Source organism: Lutjanus erythropterus, chromosome 7, assembly GCF_056507025.1.
Source record: "Lutjanus erythropterus isolate fLutEry1 chromosome 7, fLutEry1.hap2, whole genome shotgun sequence".
In the NCBI taxonomy this organism is placed as follows: Eukaryota; Metazoa; Chordata; class Actinopteri; order Lutjaniformes; family Lutjanidae; genus Lutjanus; species Lutjanus erythropterus.
The window spans coordinates 16,879,223-16,895,473 of NC_139323.1; the positions used below are offsets into that span (position 1 = coordinate 16,879,223).

General features: G+C 39.0%; 2 protein-coding genes across 3 annotated transcripts in view; both read right to left on the minus strand.

The window, feature by feature from the left end:
- The window catches only part of ell (elongation factor RNA polymerase II), a 46,011-nt gene extending 40,503 nt beyond the window's left edge, over positions 1–5,508 (minus strand). The window contains exon 1 of the mRNA XM_084722959.1: positions 4,852–5,508. Coding sequence (XP_084579085.1) covers positions 4,852–4,986 — 135 coding nt within the window. The 5' untranslated portion in view covers positions 4,987–5,508. The remainder of the gene's footprint in view (positions 1–4,851) is intronic.
- Positions 5,509–6,326: 818 nt separating this feature from the next.
- On the minus strand, positions 6,327–15,707 carry fkbp8 (FKBP prolyl isomerase 8). Of its 2 annotated transcripts, none has more exons than XM_084722960.1 (9): positions 15,547–15,707; positions 14,686–14,954; positions 13,287–13,456; positions 13,034–13,122; positions 12,508–12,728; positions 12,003–12,175; positions 11,844–11,921; positions 9,361–9,501; positions 6,327–7,853 (listed from the first exon to the last, which is right to left on the minus strand). In XM_084722960.1, the coding sequence occupies exons 2-9, from the start codon at positions 14,942–14,944 to the stop codon at positions 7,767–7,769; spliced, it is 1,218 nt and encodes a 405-aa protein (XP_084579086.1). In that variant the 5' UTR covers positions 14,945–14,954; positions 15,547–15,707; the 3' UTR covers positions 6,327–7,766. The 2 variants fall into 2 exon arrangements, with proteins under 2 accessions (XP_084579086.1, XP_084579087.1); XM_084722961.1 differs by lacking the exon at positions 15,547–15,707 and adding an exon at positions 15,233–15,487.
- Positions 15,708–16,251: the final 544 nt, after the last annotated feature.

Genomic DNA, 16,251 nt, shown 5'->3' on the forward strand with positions numbered 1-16,251 from the left:
ATGTGCTGTAACAACAGTCATCCAGACATAATTATAAACTTTTATCTTTTCTCTCCATAACCTTCAGCTTGCTGACGCTCGAGTAGCCTTACTCATTTCCTTGCTTATGTCACAGCCAGTAAAAAAAGAACGAGTGAGTCTCTGGGCTGCTGGTCCCGCAGTAGGAGCTCCACTTCACTCTGTCCTCAGACGTACCGACAGAGGAACCAGCTGACAGTCACGTCTCATACAGGAAGCAGTCAATATGCTCAACTATTGCTACTTGATGACTGGTGTTGCACAATGTTCTTAAAGAAGGACAACATCAAATTCTTAGTACACTAATACTTGACTAAGGGAAAGCTTAACTGATTAAGTTTTGCAACCGGGCCAACATTTAGGGCATGGTTAGCTTACATTAAAATAATAAACAAACTAGGAGGAAATATTTCTTGTTCTCCTACAATGTAAAATAATGTACATAATTTACAATGACAGAATTAGGAGTTTCACTGTTCCAACTGTAACTGCTTTATTACTAGGCAGGGTCTGCAATTTAGCAAAGCAATTATGCTGTATATGGCCTGGAACAGCCTGGATTTTAGATTCCTTATAAAAGCAGGTGCCTGCCAGAGTTTACACATTTTCCAGTGAAGCAATTGTAAAACTGGGGTCATAAACATTATTAACTTTGTCTGATTACATTCTTTATCACACCACAACTTTTACATTGAAAGGCACATGTCATTCTGTAGTTCTTCCTCTTCCTTTACCGAGTTCCTAGTTCACCCCTGCTGTTGGGTGCCAGGCAGAGTTTGAATTATGAGGAAGCCTGAGGAGCTTAGCTCCCCTAAAAGATACCTGAGCCACACTGAAGCAGCTCAACTTTGATGCGGTGGTGGTGTGATATTTGCCCTCGCTTCTATTAGTAAATGACATTTCAAACCCTGCAATTCAAGAGAAATAAAGGTGGAGCCAAAGCACAACAGTTGCTGATCTAAGTTGGTCTGATTTTTTTTATATATATATATATATTAAAGATTAATTTTTGGGCTTTTGCCTTTATTTTGGATAAGGACAGCTGAAGATATGACAGGAAAGGGGGTAGAGAGAGGAGGAATGACATGCAGCAAATGGGCCACAGGCAGGAATTGAACCAGCGACATGGGGCGCACGCTCTACCAACTGAGCTATGGGAGCACCTCAATTTTTAAAAAAGAACATTGTAGCTTGAATTTCTCATGTGAGTCTGTTTGTTTCTGTTTTTGTTTATTTAGTACAGGGTAGATTTTTCCTATACGTATGTCACAACCTAATGTGGAAACAGTAACACTTGCAAACAAGAAACCCAAAGTTTTTATTGACGCTAATCTATCATGCAACAAATAGACAGACATCTGACAACATTTTTTCTGTGTAAGCATAAGAAGATATCTTTTCTCAATCTGTGTTTGTGCACATGTGGTCTGTGTTAGTTGAGGGACTTAATATATTTTCACTGCTCTGCAGTCGTATTGTTGGGCTTTCATTGTTGTCTTTGAATTTCAATATGCCACTTTTAAATATACATGATTCTGAGCACTCATCTGTATGGCAGACTGAAGTGACTCCTGTTTGTATACTAACATAATGTAATTTATACACATGTATAATGTAATTAATGCAGACATGCGGCACACCTGCACGCCTGTGCATGATTACTGTGTCAGATGGGTAGTTTGATGTATGCTCATCATCTGTGATCATGTGAAGCTACTGGGCTATGAAAGCTGTTAACAGTCATGATAACAGTACTTATATGCCTGTAAGGTCCTTTTGTGTGCTTGATAAAACATAAAACATAACATACACTGTATTGTAGAGCTGCAACCACTGATCAATTAGTTGTCAACTATCAAATTAGTCACAAACTTCTCTGATAATTGATTAATCGTTTGAGTCATTTTTAAGAAAAACAAAATATAAATCCTCTTATTTCAGCTTCCTAAATGTGAATATTTTCTGGTTTCATTATTATTCTGTGGCAGTTACCTGAATATCTTTGAGTTGTGGACAAAACAAGACAGTTAAGGACATCATCTTGGGCTTTAGGAAACACTGATCGACATTCAAGACACGCAATATACCAAATTGGAGCTTCCAACTATTGATCACAAGACACCAGCTACCACAAAAAGCTAAAATGTGACTGGAACATTTGTTCCAGCTAACATCTAACATCCACAAAATGGTGTAGCACACGCTTTTATCATCCAACTGCTCTGAACCTTCATTACAAACCAAGCAGCCACTACTATACTGTGCAGATACAGGATTGCTCAATGGCCCTGATCTGGTCAAGGTATGAGTAATGGTTTTAAGTCAAATAACAGGGAAAAGGTGGAAAAGGTCTGGTAAGCACACAGGGAGCAAAACAGCTTTAGTGGATTGCGAGTCTGCAAGTCTGTGCAAGACACAATTCTCAATAAAATTTGCATCTTAAACTGTAAACATGATTCCTCTTGCTGCAGTTGTTTTGAACATGGATGATGTTCAAGCCAGCTGCACCAATAAAAAGCCCAGCACACAGATTTCCAGTCTACAATTCCTGATCAATTTTAAGAATTTATATTACTAACATTTTGAATATAAAATACCTCTGTATGAAAAATAACAACCTATTCTGAATCACAAGCACTATAAATGCAAGGCCACAAATCCTTGTGACAGTATATGGTTTCCCATGTTTTAGTCAAAACAAGAATAACAATTTTACCTGACATTAACCCTGGAAGCTGATAGTTAAACTTGTTGTACCTGTCAGACTACTTTGTCTAGAAGTTTGTCTATAGTCTTTATGTTTCCTTTGATACTTCAAAAGCAAGCAAGCAAGCAAACAAACAAAAAACAGTTTAGCAAAAAATCAAAACTTGAACAAATGTGTATCATTGCAAAAAATCTGCATTCACCCAAAGGTCAGAACGGTCTACATCTCTAAAGATCAACGGCCTTTAAAAAAAACTCTTTCTAAAGTCTTTGCCATTGTAACTACTGTAGCTACAATTAACCTAAAAGACCACTGCAGAGGTGCAACAAAAAAGTAAATTTATCAATTGACAGAAATATTAACCGCCTATGATATTGAAAATCCATTATTGTCATTTTTCCAGTAAAAACGTCCTATATTTGCTGGGTCCAGCTTGTTAAATTTTACCGCTTTTCTTTGTAATTTTTGATAGTAAAAGAAGAGTCTTGTGGTTTTGGACTGTTGACTGGGCAATAGAGACAATCTGAAGAATTCACACTTTGGGCTCTGGGAAATTGTGATGAGTAGTTTTCACAATTTTGACATGCTATAGACTAACCAATTAACTGTGAAAACAGTCAGCAAATGAATTGATGACAAAAAAAATACCTGTTAATTGCAGCCCTATACCAGCGTGTTGGATTTAGTGGCATCTAGCGGTGGTAGTTGTAGATTGCAGCCAACTGAGTACCACTTGCCTCACCCTTCCAGCTTCAAGGAGAAACTACAGTGGCTATGAAACTAGTGAAAGGCCCTATCCAGTAGTTCTGGGCTACTGTAGAAACATAGCAGCCTCCATATAAGATATAAAACAGCTCATTCTAATTAAATGAAAGCACAACTCTTATTTTCAGACCATACACAAATGAAATCAAGCTTATGAATATTATATTCTGCTCCTGCAATATTCCGCCAATAGAGCCCCCTAAATCTCACATGCTGGACCTTTAAAGTTGAGGGATTACGCTATGTTGGCAATTTCTTCTGTGTGTCATACACTGGTTTAATAAACACTCCTACTACAACTAGTAGTCCCCCAATTACCTACTACAATTGTGTTGTTCTGGCTTATCAGCCGCAGTCCTGCTGCAAACAGCCACTGAAGCTGGAGATAAGGCCCTTTCCTCCTGGCCTGCCAGGTTTTCCCTGTCAAATATTTATAGAAGCTGAAACGTTAGATGGCCATCATCAGACTTATAGTTCGCTACACACGAAGCCGAGCGAGCAGGCAGCAGCAGCAGAGCCATTTCAGAGATTCAGACCTTGAATTTCATCCCTTATTCAAAAACGAATACTGACTAGAAGATGTGTCAAATCTACCGTTCAACAACTTTGACGCACTTCTGAAGCTATCAAGTGAACATGAGCCTTTGGTGGCAGTGAGGGGTGGGGGGTGGGAAGAGGAGCTCTCTCACATGAATACTGGGTACTTTTCCAAATTATTCACCAGGTTGTCATTAGATACTCAACCAAGGCAACGCTTTTAACTCAGTTAACAACTGAAAAAAAAAATCAAAGTAATAGAAATGATATACCTAACAGTTACCAGCCGTTATGTGTGGGCAGCTGTTGGCTAGTTTAGCTAGCAAGCTTTGCCAGATTTTTTTTTTTTTTTTGACAGCTTAACAAACTTTCTGGAAACATCTGCACACACACCAGAAGTTGCTCCATGTTATCAGTCAAAATTCTTATAGGTTATTGTAATCATTCCGGTAAGGCAAATTTGACACATTACAGAGTTAAAAACTGTTAAACCAACTAAAACAAACAACCTGAAATACATTACAATAACTCAGGGCACAGTATCCAGAAGCGCAGAGGAGCGAGTTTGATAAACGACCGAGTATGGTGTACGACAGTCGGTGTGGAGAAAGTCTGGGTGTAGCTACCTAACGTTAACATCCAGCACCAGCCAGTCGAGAGATGTTAACAAGCCCAGAACTAGGCAGCCTCAGCCAGCCTGCTGGGGCTGTGTGGCAGCATGAAGGCAAAGCAGACAGACAGTGTGGACTGACCTCACTCTGCCTGCCTGTCACACACTTCAGACGCGAACCAAAATGTCAGAGTACCGAAAGGAGCCGTTTTACCTTGCTGCTCTGGTAGCCCTCAAACGCTCTCAGTGCGCTGTCAGTGAGTTTAACGTGAAAGACGGAGACGTTGCTACCGTTGCTCACTCTTCCACAGGACAGTCCGTAGCACTGCTCCTCCTTCAGCGCCGCCATCTTGCTACCGTTCCCACCACGCGCACGGTCGGTCGGTCGGACGCACTCTGTCGTAAACCGAGAACTCCCGTTGCTTTTCAATGAATATTCAATGAGCGCCGGTCACTGCTGATGATGAAGTCACCGAGCAGTAATGAAGAAGCCCTATATAGTCACACGTGTAATACAACAACATTACATGTAGCACAGCAAAAAAAACATCATAAAAATATTATAGACAAATTATTTTTGAGTAGACAGCACTATTAATCATCGAGTGTTACTACATTTAAAACTATTTCAGAGACAACACAATAAATGTATGTTTATGATACTATTATATTTCATGATTATAATTAGTAATGGCTGACAAAATTACATGTTCCTCACAGTATTTAGGAATGAGCACTGCATATCAGTTATGGGTGTAAAAAAAAAAAAGTAATGCGTAGGAAGGGGAAACGGTAGGTCATCTGATTACGTCAGCGAAACGTCAATGAAAAAAAAACCCCCAGCAGTTTAGGAATATCCAAAGACTTGGGAATGTCTAGCAGTAAACAAACAGAAGAGCCACGTAAAGACAAGAGGATTGTTTTTATACATTTTATTGGAAGATGTGTCTACTACGGTGGTTTTCAATCTGGGGTCAACATGGTCCTTGAGTGGGTTGCAGGGGGGGTCCCCAGCAAAAGGAGGAATATAATATTTTAGCTTTTATGCCATATTTTTGAGGTTGGAATAACAGGGAAAGAAACAGGGTTGGACGTTTTGACTGACTGTAATTCATAGAGCCCAACTGATACACAATTATTTGGGCCAATGCGGTTATTAGAATAATAAAATGCTATAACTGCCCATATTCTTTATATAAACACAAAAGAAGTAAAAAAAAAAATGACATCATGATTAACTTGAATTAAGAAAAAAAGGGATCAAATATACACAGAACAACAAAAATAAATCAAAATAATCTACATTAAATTCTGTAATGTTCACACATTATCCATATAGGCTTATATAGTTATGCAAGGTCAATACTGTGCTACCAATATCGACTGACTGATCAGTCGGGCTCTAATAATGATCCTAGTTTGATCATTGATTGGCTAGACTTTATTATCTATAAGCCCAAATAAAAAGACAAAAAAGACAAAACCCTCTCAAATTCAATGTCCATGGTCCAATGTGCATCTTTTGTGGGGGTCTTGAAGAAGTTTGGGAACCTCCTACATACTGATATTTCTAAATCCTACAAGGCAAGTTTCACAGGGCACAGGAACACTGCATGAAATCACTCCAGAAGTGGAAATATCACTAATGCTTGTAAAATAAGAAATTGTGACACAAAACAAAAAGGAAACTAGTTTGATAACAGACAGTTTTTATTGTGATGAATATAAAATTAACAAATGCAGGGAATGCTATGAACGTCTATGACCATTTCACTTGTCACCAGCTTTATGCGACTTTTGGCTCTGCAGGCCTGTACCATCTACTCTGAATCCATAGATTCAGTGGTTTCACATTAACTTGTGTAAGAAAGCAATGATCAAAAAACAGTGGAATAAATAAAACACCCAAAAAACATAGTTAAAGATCATGACAGGCAAAAAATGTAAGGGAGGAAAAAACGTACACATTAAACTTTGAATTTGAAAGGTCATCCTTCAACATTTGGTCTTAATCATCAAAACTTGAGGTATAACCGAATAAAAATAAACTCTTCTTCATCATTATTCATAGCCACACAACTGACAAACTCTATGTACCATTCTGTCTGCCTCTGTAACTCCAACTCTATGAACAAGAAATTAGTAATTAACAAATAGTGAAAGAAAGTACAGTATATCTGCTTTAGCTAATGCTTTAATGTAAGTATATACAAATGAGCAGGATTATAGAAACCCCCGTGACTGATTAGTAATCCAACACAGTCATGCACATGTATAAACCAACTTTGTGACACCATTGTGTCAGATTCAATCCCATGTCACTTTTTGAGGCTGCAGCTTGTTGTATTTAATTAACTGTATTATGTTGTGAGGTGGTCTTGATATTTTTACTCCTTCATTTAGGTGAATGGGTTGGATACAATTTTAAGAAAACCTTTCAGTAGAACAGAACAACAAACTCCAGCCTCAATATACAAACTAAAGTAAAGACTGACTGTATGGATTACATTGTACAGGTGTTTGTATTTTCCTGGTCACTTAGCGTAAAGCAGAGTGTGTAGAAAGGATGTGAACAAGTCAGCTACCTTGTCATCGTGTGGACCTCAAATAATACAGCATCTGTTGACATGAAAAATTGTACCATAATTAAAGTGAAATCACGTTGTCTCTTGAGTAGGAAATATCCATTTACCTGCACAATCAGACACTTTAAACTATAGTATAACATAGGACCATATCACAATAGCTATTTTTAAATGGGAAAATATTTTTAAATAGCTCTTATCTAAATCTGTGGTACATTTTTTTTAAATCTTGATGCTCAAATAATCAGTTTCCAACATTGACTACCAAAGACAAAAATGCCAGCAAAAGAAAACAGTGTCTGGCAATGTGACAGATATGCATAAACCTACACATTTAAAAGGTTGAAAATACAGCCCCCATATGCAAACATTGATGTTGTATTATTTGTCACATATAGTTCTCAAACATAGCAGAGAAAGGAGAGTGACAGTGAAGAGGCAACTGACCGACTGACATTTCCACCCCCTTTGGCCAAAGGTCAGAAGGCACTGCCAGATGTGCTTCTGTGTTGAGGCTTGGTCAGGCCATCACTTCAGACTTGGTTCAATTTCTAGCAGCTATGACAACGGATAACGCTACACCGCCAATGGCTACGGCAGTGGCACCGAACAGCCACTTCCAGCTGAGACCCTGGGGAAATTAAAGAAAGAAAAGAGTGGTGAGTGGATGTTGAGGAGGCTGAATAATTTCTTGACACAGTGGAAAGACTTATAATACTGGGGTCGCATTAGAGAAAATTTCCTTAACTGCTTGTCCTACCCAGAGTTCCTGCAGGTTTCATTAAGCTAAATTGAAGACTTTTAAGACCATTATAACTGCAATTTAAGACATTTTCACGTCCATTCTGATAACATGCTTCAACCAAGCACTAAATGTGCTGTTCTTTAGCCAAATCTCACTAAAATTGCACTTATCCATACTAAATGAAAGTTAACATTAACAGAAACCATTATAACTTATTACTTGTGGAAGTAGTTATTTTTTTGATGAGAGAAGCCACCACATTACCCCACATTGCAACACACTAGCTAGGTATGCTGCGGTAAATTGTGATCGACCTGGAAAGTTTGCATTCTGGCTCGTTTATGCTACCTTTTCATACAAAAATAGATATTTGTGCTTACTGGTTCCATGTCGGTTTCATTTTGTAATTTTGTTATAGTGTTATCAATACAATTTTTTTTATCAAAAAATAATTTTAAAAGTGAGACTGAAGTTAATGCAACTATGATTCATGATTTCTGTGTTAAGGATTTTTTAGGCAGGCCTGATATATGGCTGATTAACGCAACAGAGCCATGGTCCCCGAACACCATACAAGCCCCAGTAACCGACTCACAAACTGTAGTGTGACAAACTCAGAACACATATTTATCATTGCTTTGCATAGATGTCAAGAAATCCTAAACAGACAAACTTGATTCTTCAATCTGCCCTCGTCCTGTCAGGCCCGTATCTGAGTTAAGAATGTACACGAGACTGTCTGTATCCTTGACAACCGCTGTCTCACTTCACTTGTCACTGGCGGGCTAGCTTGCTATAATGGACAAGAAAAGACAGGTGTTCAATTTAAGCTTCAATTTTAGCCATGAGTCAGAGGTATTAATTTTGTCAGGGAGCAGAGGAAAAGCCAACTTTTTGGGAAGTTTTTCATCCCAATTATCAGCCCAGGATAAAGAACGAAACGGACATAGAATGTCGATCAAATTCAAAATGAACTGTCCTGGCAATAGACAGAAATACATTAATAACAGTAATACAGGTCCTGTAAATTTAAAGCATCATAACTTAGTTTACTGGCATTGCCATACAAATCTAACAACAGTGGCACTGCTGTTATTTTCAATCTAAGATAAGATTTTTTTCTCAAAGCAGTTAGAAAACATGTTTCTGTAGTACCAAAAATACTAAATGTCATCCTAAACTAAGATAAAATAGATTTTAATCTCAGCAAGGTTCTGTAATGAGGCCCCAGATACACAAGTGATGCTCCTTGTTTATTTCCACCAAATGGTTTCCTTGATGATTACATACATATCACTCCAAAAGACCTCATGAAAGTGCATGAGCATCATGTGATAAAGAGATTCAAACTGTATTCTAGGGTAAAATTTTGAACACTGGATGACTGTCTCACCCACGAAGACTTGGCCTGGTGTTTCTGTGTGCTGCCGCTGCTACTTGTGGGGTTACCCAGCATCTTCTTATACATGGCCTGCTCTGCTCCTCTCTGCTCCGAGTGTTTCTTCACCAGCTTGGAGAGCTCTGCGTGGATAGTCTATACAGAAGAGACAAGACAAATAGGTGCTGCAGGCTCCAGTTCAACACCCAAACCTCTCTCTTACTCCACCAGTCCAGCTATCCCCGACATGAGGAAAACAAAGTCCTGCTACTGTATAACAACCCAAGACTGATTTCAATGTTAATGGGAATGTGTCAGGATGACAATTCCCTTACATCAACAGACACAAGTGGTCACCGAGTGGTCTGGAAAGCATGAAAAATGATGTCATGAGCCTTATCAAAAGAAAGATGACCAATCAGTTTTTCTACGATCATGATTGATGGATGAAATATTGTTTTAACAGTTACATAAATGAAGCCGGAAAATAATATCCATGCTAGTCTTTGTTGTCTTCCAAGAAATCACAGGCTTGCATCACAGAATTAGCCTTCCATTCAGCCCACATGTCCACACAATTCCAGGATATGGGTTCAGTTATTGTTCCAACAGTCACAGATCTGAGTCACTTTACTGCTCTTAAAGCTGGCGAGTGACTAAGCAAACCAATGCTTTCAGAGACAACAAAAATGTTTATGCTTTGTAAACACACCTCAGTAAGATTGATGGAGCACCATTACATTGGGTATACAGCAATGTTTAGTTAAAAGCAATTTCATTTTCGAGAAAAATATACCTAAAGATATTCATGAGGAGGCCAGAGTCAGCGTGAGTATCTATAGAAGTGTGTACCCTGTGGATTTGTCTGTTCCTGTCTAAGGCCAGTAAGCAGATACATTTACAGCAGGGCACCCTTGGCAAGTCGGCACCACAATTGTGCAATCAGCTACCCACCAAAATGACAAAAATGACACTGGATTGTCCCCAAGGCAAGGATAAAATAGGTTAAACAAACATGTCCTAACAACATCTGTGTGCCCAAATACTGTGCTGAGACAGTTTGAGGCTGTCTAAACTGGAATTGTCAAGTCTGCGTGTTATGTCAAAAACCACAGACAAATAAATCTCCTGTCATCTATTCAAGTTCAAGATAAAGGGCGTGGATAGCTGACACCAGTGTGAAAAATGTAGACGATGTGTCTGTCAATGCCTAGGGAACAGAGCGATGGAGCGTCATCCTGTCACACCATGACGCCTGCGCCTGGTAAAGACCGCCTCATTGATTATAATGGCAGTGTTCTGGTATTGTCACGGAAGCACACCCACTGTTCTTGCTGGTAGAACATGATTTTATTTAGAGACTCTTTTCATTATTACAGCACTGAGAGGCAAGTCCATTTTAATATTAAACTGCCAATATTGCACAAAAGTGTTGGCACATAGACATCACTGCAATAATTAATGTACACACAGTGGATAAGAATGTGTTAATACTAGGGCTGAAACTAACTACTACTTTCATTATTGATTAATCTGCAGATTATTTTCTCAATTAATCATTTAGTCCAGTGATTTTCAAAGTTGGGGCCCAACAAGGTGCCAGGGGAGCTCAGAAAAATGCTACACAAAATTTAAATTATACAATTTAATTAATTTAAAATGCTATTTGGGGGCTTTGTCATGTTAGTCTATAAAATGTCTGAAAATTGTGAAAAATGCTCATCACAATTTCCCAGAGACCAGAGTGATCTTCATAGTGCTTCATTTGTCGAACCAACAGTCTAAAACCCAAAGAGTCTTCATTTATTATCACAAATTACAAAGGAAAGCATCAAATCATTGCAGTTAAGAAGCTGGACACAGCAAAAGTATGAGATTTTTTGTTTAAAAAATACAACAATTAATTGATTATTAAAATAATTGGTAACTAATTTAATCTTCTTTCAAGTGGAGGATCACTGCAGCTCTATCTGATACATCTCCCCTTCATACAGTCTAACATGCATCTTTGTCATAGGCCCATTAAGACAGCACCCCAGATGCACTATTCAAAATGTAAATGTTGGATGAAAAGCTGAAGTGGTGGCCAGGCCATGTGCTGTTTGACAGATTGGTGTAGGACTCAAGTGAGGGATTCTGGGCACGAGTACCATGCTGCTGCTGCAGCTCACAGCGGATCCAAGAAGCCCACGCACTAAGCTGAGTTCTGCCTTGCGTAGCCAAAGAACCACATATAACCAACCATATAAGCAACAGAACAGTAACGGTGGCTTAGTATTAGATATGGCTGGGGTGCAGGGCAAACCTATTTACAGCAACAACATGAAAACAGATCCTCTAAAATGATGAATCAGCAGTCCACCTGACCTTGCATTACAAACCTAGTGATTTGATATGTTACCCTATTGCACCATCTACTGGCCATAAGAAAGAACTGACATGTTTCCACATTAAAAGCTGTGTTTAACCAAAAATGAGTGTGAGGAGGCCAAAAGTACCTTGTTGCTTGGTTCCAACTTCAGCGCCTTCCTCAAAGTTTGAATGGCTTCCGTGTATTCCCCTTGCAAGGCTAGTACCTGGAGAGAAAACACATAATTAATGAAACATAATCTATCACAGACTAACAGAGAAAGTGAAAGAACAAGAGCGACGTATACCTTGCCCATACGGAAAAGTGCTTTTATGTTGTCTGGCTGGTGTGCCAATGCTGAGATGCAAGATTTAAGTGCAGCATCATAGTGGTCCAGTTTCAGCTGAGAAGCAGCCATGTTGTTTAAACACTTTACTTTCACATCCATCAGCTCATTCTCCTCCTCAGGACTAATGTCAACTGCAGCAAAAGAAACCACAACATCAAGCTTGAAAACACTAAAAAAAACAATCTTGAAATTAAATTAAATAATTATTATATCCATTAGTGCATCATTTAAATTACTGAACATGAGTGAAAATCTATTACCTACATATTGCCATCTAAAGTAGGATGTATGTGAGATTTTTTAAGCAAGTAAGACATGTTGGGGAAAAGTCATCTCTTGGGTGAATCTAAACCTTCCAAAAGTGCCATGCTCCTCCACACTCGCAGGTGGAGGAGCATGGCACTTTTGGAAGGTTGTGTGATCAACTTTTCACTGAGGCCCGACTCCCTGACCTGCAACTCACTTTTAGAGCTAGACTCTGTTATCTGCAGGGCGATGCTATAAGAGTTGACAGCAAAAGCGTAGTCCCCGCGCTGGTAATGAATGTTTCCTCTTTCTCTCTTATGGCTGGCCAGAGCAATCTTTTCTGCAGGGGGCAGCAGCTCCAAGTCTGGGGCATCAGTAGCTTCCAGCAATTCCACTTCTAGGGACAGCTCAGCATCAGGAGGGACCTCAGGTTCAAGACTGAACAGATGAAGAAGCACAGGCAAGTTTTGAGTTAAGGAAATAAAAGACATCAATCACTGGAGTACAAACAAGTAATTTCGACTGTCACATGCCCCAATTAAAGTATATATCACTCAAGGGTTCGAAACACTTAAGTAAAGCTACGCTGTTTTGTCCAAATCAAAGAAAGGCACTTTAAATTTATTTGTGATTAATAATAAAAAATTACGGTTAAGTTTGAAATTGCAGCTGTTGTATGATTTTATATGAAAACTTTAAAAGTTTATGCAGCTTTCAGCAGTTAGATCAAAACACGTCCATACCTCCCCCGGCCACCATATGCGTATTTTGCATCAGTCTGAATGAGGGCCTTTTCTCGCATTTCCATGAGCTGCACTGTAAGATCCAGAGCCTGAAAGGAAAATAATCCCATTGCAGTAAGATGCTGAGATATGTAACATAACACTACGTGCCATCAGTAGCATAAAGAAAACTACATACAACATGATGTGAGACTGAAATCTCTATATATAATCTTTGCCATTTAAGAAGCATGTCAAATTCTTCATTTTTTACCTGGATGACATCTCCATCTCCAAGAGTGAAACAGAGGTCATGCTGCTCCTCTACAAGTGTCCCGTCTTTCAGGCATGTTTTCAGATTAATTTTTACATTCTGTCCTTTCTGTGGCCGACTGTCTCGCCCTTCCCCTGCCTCCAGTACTTTTTTCTTCAGCTGGTCATTACCTGAACACAAACACAATCATATTCATTTCAGTCAATTACAGCACTGCAGTGTTGCTCTGTATACCAAAATCTAGGTACTTTTTAAATATTTTACTTGCGCGTCAATATTGTGTTATGTGTTCACACAGAAAGTTAAGCAAATTTTCACTTCCCACAGGCACCAAGGGGGTGTGTTTGTGTTAGGTTCAGCCTCTGACTGAGTTCTACACTCAGAGCCTCCGGTTCTTTCTGTCATTTCCCTCCAGTCTCTCTTTTTCCCCTCTCCTCTCTGTACGTACATGAAGTACACTGAATCAGAGCAGAATCTGCTGTGACTCGGGAGGTTTACTGTTCCAGAAGCTCCAGCTCTGCCCCCAGCTCTCTGCCCTAGAGCTACCCAGAGTTCAGCAGCTGTCTGTCTGCAAAGCAGCGGCTTTGCCCCTCAGCTCTACCCAGTCCTCCCAACAGACTGGCCTACAACACTCTGGAAAGCCTCACAATTCACGCAAGTTTTTCACTTAACTTGAACATTTTCAACTTGCACTTATGACAACAGTGCTAAGAGATATTGTATTCAGCTACAGTTATTTGGGAGACTAATCTAGGTGTTTTCAAAATGTTTATAAGCTCAAGAGCAAGGGGCTTCCAGTATAAGCTACATGTCACCTCTAAAGCATAATGGTTCCATAGTGTCAGACAGAACAGCCAGTAACCACTGTAAATTTAGTAAACATAACAGCACCCATAGGAGGCACAATGCCCATGCATAAAAGAAGGCAATGTGATTAGGTTGCTGGAGTAATGTTTAAGTGGAAATGGTCTGTTGGTAGAACCATGGTTTGCAGTTTTGGAACTATTCACAGAATAATACTTTGGCACTGTCTAGGGCAGGTCTATAATACATTTGCCCTAAAATTTCATTGTAAATGTTTTTAGCACATTCTGTGGGTGTCATGGTTTTGCAGCAGCATGCTGTATGTCCAGGGTTAATGTCCTTTATGGATGTTCTATTTCTGATCTGTAAGATATTGAGTACCAAACCAGTACTGTTTCATTCTCAAGTATCACTTTGATATTGGATATTGAGATACTTCACATTGGCATCAAAATTTTGGTAATGTGAAAATGCTAATGTGGATTTGATCAGAGCACATATCTGTCATAAACATCAACTTATAAACTACAGCAACACCTTTCTTCAGGAAAGTATTCAGCCCTAATCGTGTTACCATGATGTTTTTGTTACATACCTAATACATCCAGCCATTCATCCACTGGACCTACAGGCTCTGAATCTGTGTCTGCATTTGTCTTTTCAGACTCATCTGTGTTTTTCACTTTCCCACCCCCGGCATCTTCCAGAGGAGGGGGGTCGTCGTCAATATCTTCTTCGTCTAAAACCTCAAAGTCCTCCCCGCTGTCCAGCAACGAAGTTCGTCCATTCTTCTTAGCTACTGGTGCACTGTCATGGCTATCTGAGACCTCCATAGTCTCCTCTTTTTCTGTCATTAGTACGGTGCTGTAAAAGAGAAGAAAACAAACTTCAGTAAAAATTAAAACTTACTGACTTCTTTAACTGTTTGTCTCAAACTATAGTCCCAGTTAAAATCCAAATCGCTGTTGAAAAAGATTAATCCGCTGCTGTGATATCATATTAGAGAGCTTGTTGCTTACTCTTAGCTTTTACGCTAACATAGCATCTACAGTAATAACAAATGTCATTTTAAATCATTCATGACTGAGTCCTAACTCACTATCAAGTAACACATTTACAACACGATTAGAACTGCAACTCACCGGTGTCTGTTTTGCTTAAAGAATGATTTTGAGATAAATAGTAGCTAAGCAAGTCACACGTTTCCAGAAGTTTCTGACAAGTATCCTGCCGCTCTTCAAGCGGTTAGCAGGTTACTGCTAACGTTAGCCAAGGAAGTTCATAATAGCAAACTAGCATTAGCTGTAATCTCGCTAGGCTAGTGTTACTGAATATGTAGCGGCTGTTGTTTATCTTATCTTGCAATACACCACTGCGTACATGGACATCAGACAGAGTGGGTCAGTCAGAGTGTCATATGTGATAAACCCTTTTGTCAAAATTAACGACAGATTACCTTCAAACACTAGCAATGCAGACGCTTGTTTTGGTCCTGAACAATCTCCCCTCCTGTTACAACAGTGAAGCTAGTTTGCTGTTGGGGAACCGGAGACCAGTAGGACCTCTACGGGTTGCTGCAGACACAACATCAAACTGACTTCATTGCAGTCCCTCGCTCATCCCAACAAGCTGCTTCCTGGTAACCTTGAGCTCCTGTTCGTCTATTGGACCTTTTCATGCATATTAATATTTGACCTCATAGGCGTCCCGAGGACTGCGGTCTGAGTTTTTAATATCGAAATTAGTGCACCTCTACGGATGTTCATTTTCGACAGTTAAAAAAAACATCCCCATAGTAAGTCATAATTATGAGATAGAACAGTCATAATTATCAATCCTTGTTATTAATCCTTATGAAAAAAAAAAAAAAAATCAAAACTTTGAAAGAGGATGTGCCCACTGGAGAGTTCTTTCATAAGTTGCTTTGTTTTTTATTATTAACATGATTTACATAAAGGCTTATGTGATTGCTCCCTATCTTTTCATATAATACATATAATGCATGCATTATATATATATATATATATATATATATACTGGTCAAACGTTTTAGAACACCCCAATTTTTCCATTTTTTTATTGAAAATTATGCAGTTTAATGTCTCATTGTACTCTGAAATGAAAGCATAGATCAAATAAACAATTGAAGTTAAAAAATAAA

Bases quoted from the DNA above. Each gene is read 5' to 3' on its own strand.
- fkbp8 (XM_084722960.1), bottom strand. From the start codon at position 14,944: ATGACAGAAAAAGAGGAGACTATGGAGGTCTCAGATAGCCATGACAGT. The intron at 13,457-14,685 runs GTATGTAACAAA...GTTTGTGTTCAG, and splicing joins TGAATGGCTGGATGTATTAG to GTAATGACCAGCTGAAGAAA. The intron at 7,854-9,360 runs GTGAGACAGTCA...TAATTTCCCCAG, and splicing joins ACCAGGCCAAGTCTTCGTGG to GGTCTCAGCTGGAAGTGGCT.